At 58.2% G+C, this 6,000-nt stretch overlaps 1 protein-coding gene across 7 annotated transcripts in view; it reads left to right on the top strand.

Moving 5' to 3' along the window:
* Nucleotides 1-1,888, top strand: part of Dennd3 (DENN domain containing 3) — a 45,743-nt gene extending 43,855 nt beyond the window's left edge. For all 7 annotated transcript variants that reach the window (XM_040293585.2, XM_040293583.2, XM_021723882.3 and 4 more), the window contains one exon: nt 344-1,888. In XM_040293585.2, the coding sequence (XP_040149519.2) occupies nt 344-544 (201 nt within the window). In that variant the 3' untranslated portion in view covers nt 545-1,888. The remainder of the gene's footprint in view (nt 1-343) is intronic.
* The last annotated feature ends 4,112 nt before the right edge of the window (nt 1,889-6,000 follow it).

The following is a 6,000-nucleotide window of genomic DNA, read 5'->3' as shown; positions in this document are numbered from 1 at the left end:
TCCCAGAACCGCATTCTGGGTGGCTTCAGCCGCTCACTAGACCTCTGCCCTCAGGCCTGAGTGGGTTGAGGGTGAGGGCACGTAAGCGCTTAGCAAGTGTCAAGGCCACAGACAGTGTGTCTGACCACGGTCACATGGTCCCTGTGGTCCCTGGGCTGGGAGGCCTGAGAAGAGGGCTCCAGAGGCCACAGAGGGCTGTGGCCCCCGGCTCTGTCCTGTAGGTACATCAGGTGGCCTGTCCAAGAGGGACTCAGCTTCGGGTGGCAGAACCCAGGACTGGGCCATGCCCATGCCCTCGAGGCTCTTGGATCCTGGCTGACACGCCTCCCGTTTCTCCCTGCAGATCTGGGTGGGCGGCAGGGGACTGTCACAGGGGAAACTCAAGGGGAAAATCTACGTGATCGATGGACAGCGGAAGACCGTGGAAAAGGAGCTGGTGGCACACACGGACACCGTGAGGACCCTGTGCTCTGCCGAGGACAGATACGTGCTGAGCGGGTCTGGCGGGGAAGAGGGCAAGATCGCCATCTGGCAGGTGGAATGAAGGCCAAGGGCCTGCTGGCCGCCCTGGGTGCGGACAGCGCCTTCTGTAGCCTTCCCCTCCGCAGGAGTCTGAGGGGCAGGGGTGCCAGTGACGGGGCCCCGGCCCTGTGCGTCTCTGGACGGTCCGTGTGGGTGCTTGCTCAGGCCGGCCGCCACATCTCCTTTCCCACCACCTCTGCCAGAGGTGTCCTGTGCCGTCTGCAGAGTTCTGGAACCCACGCCCAGGGGACAGCACTGGGCCCAGAGCCGACCAGGCTGGCCTCTCCTTCGCCTCCCTCATCCACTCCACGAGTCACGTGGGCATCACAGGGGGTGTGGCGGGCACGTGGAGGAGTGCCAAGGGCTGCGGCCTCCATGACTGCTCGTTCTGGGGAGGCTCTGGGGATTTTAGGAGCCCAGGCTGTCCCACCAGAGCAGGTGGCTGAGGCTGCCCGAGGGACGGGGCAGCGCTGTGATCTGCTGTCCAGACTGGTGGAGTAGCTGGGGCAAGCTGCTGCTGCTTTCCTTGTTAAGTAAAATTTCTATAATGAAGAGACCCAGAGACTCTGTTTCACCACAAACCTCGGCAGGTCTGGGTGGGGAGCCCGTGGCCCCGCCTGGGTGCAAAACCACTTACCGGTCCTGCCTTCCCAGGCCACTCTGGGCCTCCCGCGCATGCTGTGGACTGACGTGCCGGTGAGGCTGCACCACCCGAGAGGAGCCGTAGATAGTCCAACGCTTGCAAGGAGGTCTGTGTATATTTTCATGCTGCAATTGAGATTTCACTCCTGAAATGTTCTGTAGAGAAGGTTTGGGCCTTGTTGCTGGACACAGGGAACATTTGTCCACTGGCACGCTTGTGGCTTGTGGCCAGTCCATGGGCTCAGCCATGGGGTCACCTGGACACTGTCAGGTTTTTGGGACTTAGCTGGACACATGCTAATCTTGCTCGCCAAGGGCTGCTCAGGGTGTCTGTGGGCCCCCAGACCAGGGCCATGCTTTGGCAGCACCCGGGTGCCACGTGAACACAAGCCCCTAGATGTGGCTGGATCTACGTTTTGAAAGGCCTGCATCACTGGACAGCATGTCCCCTAAGTGTGGTTTTGCATAGCCACCAGCTTTTCAGTGTCCTGGAACGGGGCACAGAGAAGGGCACAGGGTTGCACCCTGCTTGTCTGTGTTTCGGGGGCGCTCCCGACATCTGCAAGGCGGGGCTGACAGCAGAGGCCAGAGGTTGAGCTCTGCCTTTGTAAACACGTGCCAATGTCCAGGGAGAGTCTGTCAGGAATACAGTAATGACTGTTTAATACCAAGCCACGTGTAGCCAGGTGTCTTCAGTGTGAATAATAAATTCTTTATTTAGTAATTGCTAATGTCCAGTTGATTTTAGCCATCATCAACTGGAAGAGGTCTCCAGGCAGCGTGGGACCATTTTGAACTTGCTCTTGACTCATGCCAAGCACCAGATACGTTATCTCACTGCAGGTGATAATTTCCAGGATTGTGTATGATGGTGATTGGGTTTGAAACAACCAGTGCAGAACCACAGGCTTTTACGAGGTGGTCATTTATGTAAGAGGGAGTGGTGAGCACCGGAGTCGAGGGGCAGTGGGCTACAGTGAGTGGCCGCTGCGCTTATGCAAACAGTCCTTGCTGAGCGCTGGCTGAGGTGGAAAGGGCACCTTGATGCCATCAGGGTCCACCAGGAACTGCTCAGAGGTTCCACCTGGGCTGCTTGCTGGGCTCGCATGAAAATATAAAAAAACATACAAAACCGAGAAAGCTCCTGCAGAGGGTTGAGTGACATCAAAGGTATGTCCACATCCTGACTTGACTTGGAGAAGGGGTCTTTGTGGATGAAATGATGATCTCAAATGTGGGCAACTGGCCTGAGGAGGGGGGGACAGGGCACACAGGGAGAGGCCTGCGTAGGTGGAGCAGAGGATACAGATGCAGCCAAGCCAGCCCACAGCCGTGGGGGCTTAGAGGGGCAGGACGGCTCACCCCCAGAGCCCCTAGAGCCCCCCACACCTGGATTTCACTCTTCGGCCTACAGAACTAGGAAGTCCCCCAGGTGGTGGTCACTGGTTATGCAGCTGCAGGACACTCCCAGGGCTGTTGTGGAATACTCGCTCTGGGCAGGGCTTGCCAGGCTTTTCAAACGCACTATCGTGCCTGGTGCTCAGAACACTTACCACATGGAGGAACACGGCCCCCACGGGATCTGTCAGGGCCCCCTGGCCCCAGCAGTGACAGCAAGGCTGCAGGGAGCACCTGCTCCTCATTTCCCCAGAGTCTATGGTTCTTCAGGGGCTCAGGGCTGGTCTGGCTCTGACGGGGTGGAGGGGGGGTCCTATCAGCCAGTCTCCTAGCTCTTAGGGGGTGGGAGACGGGTGGTCCAGAATGTCAGTAGCCCCTGCCTCTTAGCCTGCACCCACAGAACAGAGTGCAGGGTCTAGCACAGTCCGCAGTCAACTGACTTTCAGGAAGGAAAAGTCGATTCAGTGAGAAACCTGCTCAGCCCACAGCGCCGCCCCGGCTGGACAGCGAAGAGAGGACCACGCTGAAGAGCAGCTCAACCCTCTCCTCACGTGAAAACTCCATGACAAAACTTAACTCACGGAGGTTCACAGATCTGAACGTAAAACGAGAAGTTCTAGAAAGTAGCCTAGGAGAATGTTTTTGCAACCTAGTGCAGTCAGAGATTTTTTTAGAGAACACAGGAAAAGAAATGTGAAATCAAAAGAAAAAACAGAACTGCTCACCTGACTGGCAAAAGCAGCCAGACACAAAACAGGTGGCACTTACCGGGCTGTTGGGTTCATGGCTGTCTGGGTGGCAGTGAACTGGCTGCAGTCCAGGGAGTCCTGGGCAGTGGGGGGGGCGTCAGTTTCTCAGGTGCCATTTGTCAAAACTCACAGAACTGCTGACTGCATACCTGCTGGTTTTACTGTGTGTGAAGTAACCGTGGTTAAAGCACAAGACCCTGACCAGCAGTGCGGGGTGCTAAGCGCTGGTCATGCAGGGCGTCAGCCAAGCCCAAACGGCTGCACAGTGCAGAACTGGAGTGTCCGCTTTTTGTAAAATAAAAACTTCTTTTTAACATTATTTTACATGCAAAGATGTAAAGGTTGTGCAGCTCCGGGGGGGGGGGGCTTGGGTGCCATTTTCTACATGATTTACTGCTCCTTGCCCCACGGTGGCCAGTTTGTCCCCTCTGAGCCCAGGTAGCACACCCGTGGACCTCTGGGTGTGCTACTCAGGTGGCCCCAAGTTGGGGCGCGAGATGTGCTGTGGAGGAGGCCCCCTCCCGGTGTCACCCCAGTCACATGTGTCCACAGCTCCCTGCTGCAGGGGGAACACCGTGTCTTGGGGACAACCGGGCTCGGTCCTGCCATGTGGGTTCCCTGCAGAGAAACTCGCCCATGAGGTGCGGGGGCTGCAGCCTTCCCAATACTTGGCCTCATGTCCCTCGGTGACCTCACCCTACCCAGCTCTGCTGAGGGGCTCTTGCCTGCACTCCCCACCATCGCCCCTGCCTCACCCCTGGCCAGCAGGTGGGTGCATTCTGGCTCAAATCCCACCAGCTGGGACTAGCCTCCTATTTCCCCTGCTGCCAACTGGCTGTGACATTGACAACCCTCTTGGGTGGAATGTCATAAGACCCAGATGGTGTTTTCTGCCCCAGGACCCTGCGTGCATTAGGGACCACCAAGGGCCACCCACTGCCCCTTCCTGGTGTGGCCACTCATGCCCATGTTGGCAGGTCAGCCAGACCCGGGGGGGCAGCCTGCAACTTCCCAGCCCCTCCTCCACCGGAACAGCCCGGCCAGGCTGCGGAGCTGGGGCTCTCAGTGCAGCAGAAGCAGGGTTGGGGAACTCAGAGGTGGGCCCAGGTCTGTAGCTGGGGGAGCCTCAGGGAAATGGAGACCTTCCTTGTGCCCACCCCTACCTTCAGCCCTGGGAGCAGCCCTCCTCCCTGCTCCTCAGGCCCAAGGAGGGCAGAGGGCAGCCATGGGGAAGTGACAGAGAAACCCACATGGGCGGCTCAGAGGGAAGGAAGGTCTATTCAGAGGAACAGAGGAAGGGAGGAAGGGGTGGCACTGACCTCTGCAGGAGGTCAGTGCTGCAGCCCCATGCGTGCAACAAGTGGCTGCAGAGAACCGGAAGCCCAGGCTCTGCAGAGAACAGACACACACAGGAGAAGAAACTAAGTCATGTGTGACATTACTCTTCTTTATAATCCCTTTTCTCATAAAACATGACATCATGTGTTTAACACACACTTAAACCATTGCTAAAATCAGCAAGAGCTATTACAGTGTTCCAACTTAATAAGTTGATTTAAAAAGTTGTCCTGTGGCCAGTTCACAATGGAACCAAATAGCTTTGTTCCGAGGTGCTTGGGGAGTCTCTCTGGTACCAGGCATTTCAGACAAACGGACCATCCAGTCTCAGTCCAGTGCACACAGTGACTGCCCCGTCAGCTCCAGGGAGGGCAGTGGAAGCCACCAGAGGAGGGCATCAGGCTCTCCTAGAGGTCTGAAGATGGGCAGGCCAAGGGGCCGCTCAGGCTGGGGCTCTGGCCAGGATGGTGATGCCAGCTTCATGTGAGGTGGTGACCAGTGCTCAGGTGGTGACCAGGCTGGGCCCAACACACCACCTGAGCCAGGACCAGTTCACCTGGAACTGAACAGACAACACTCCCAGGTGGTGCTGGGCAGTGCCCAGGAGTTCTTGGAAGCAGGCCACTCCTGACAGGCTGGTGGGGCCCAGCTGGACACAGGCTGGACGCTGGCAGTGGGACGCAAGTCTCAGAAGCGGCTTGATGGATGTACAAAGACAGACAAGGCTGTTCTGGTGGCAACTCACACACCTGGTCTTGGTGGCTAAGGTAGGCAGACGCTCAGGGAGATGGAGCAGCCTGGGGACAAGGCAGGGTGCCTCCTTCCTGAGGCTGGCCAGTTCTGGCTCCAACAGCCACGCAGGAGTCGCTTTGCTGCTGCACACGCCCCCAGGGAGCAGCGGGAATCAGAGTACTCTTCAGCCGTGCGACCAGTACCACAGGCCGCAGAGGTCACGGGCGCTGGAGGAGGGGACTCAGCTCTGGGCATCGGAGCAGTTGCTGCGCTGCCTCTCCCACCCAGAGCCTTGCAGAAAGACTGAGCCCAGCTGGAAGCTACTGGCGATCTGCGGAGGGCGTAGCTGTCCTGCCTCACCCAGGAACATGACTAGACACAGTGCCTTCCCCAGGCCTGGCCCTTGCTGGGGCCCCAAAGCTCTAAAGCCAGTGGGCAACGTCACCTCAGCTAAGACCCCTGCATTAGGCTAAGAGAAGGAGAACACCACGCCCACCGCCAGCTCCATAGCTACCAGGGCGCGTGAGAGCCCTTCTGCCAACAGAGGGGGCCAGCTGGAGGCTGGCAGGGGCAGCCCACGCCTCTTTCCCCTCCTACCAGCCTGCGCTCCTGCAGAGGG

The sequence above is a fragment of the Ictidomys tridecemlineatus genome, chromosome 7 (genome assembly GCF_052094955.1).
Source record: "Ictidomys tridecemlineatus isolate mIctTri1 chromosome 7, mIctTri1.hap1, whole genome shotgun sequence".
In the NCBI taxonomy this organism is placed as follows: Eukaryota; Metazoa; Chordata; class Mammalia; order Rodentia; family Sciuridae; genus Ictidomys; species Ictidomys tridecemlineatus.
Note: the sequence above shows the minus strand (reverse complement) of the source record. Positions and strands in the feature narration are given on the sequence as shown.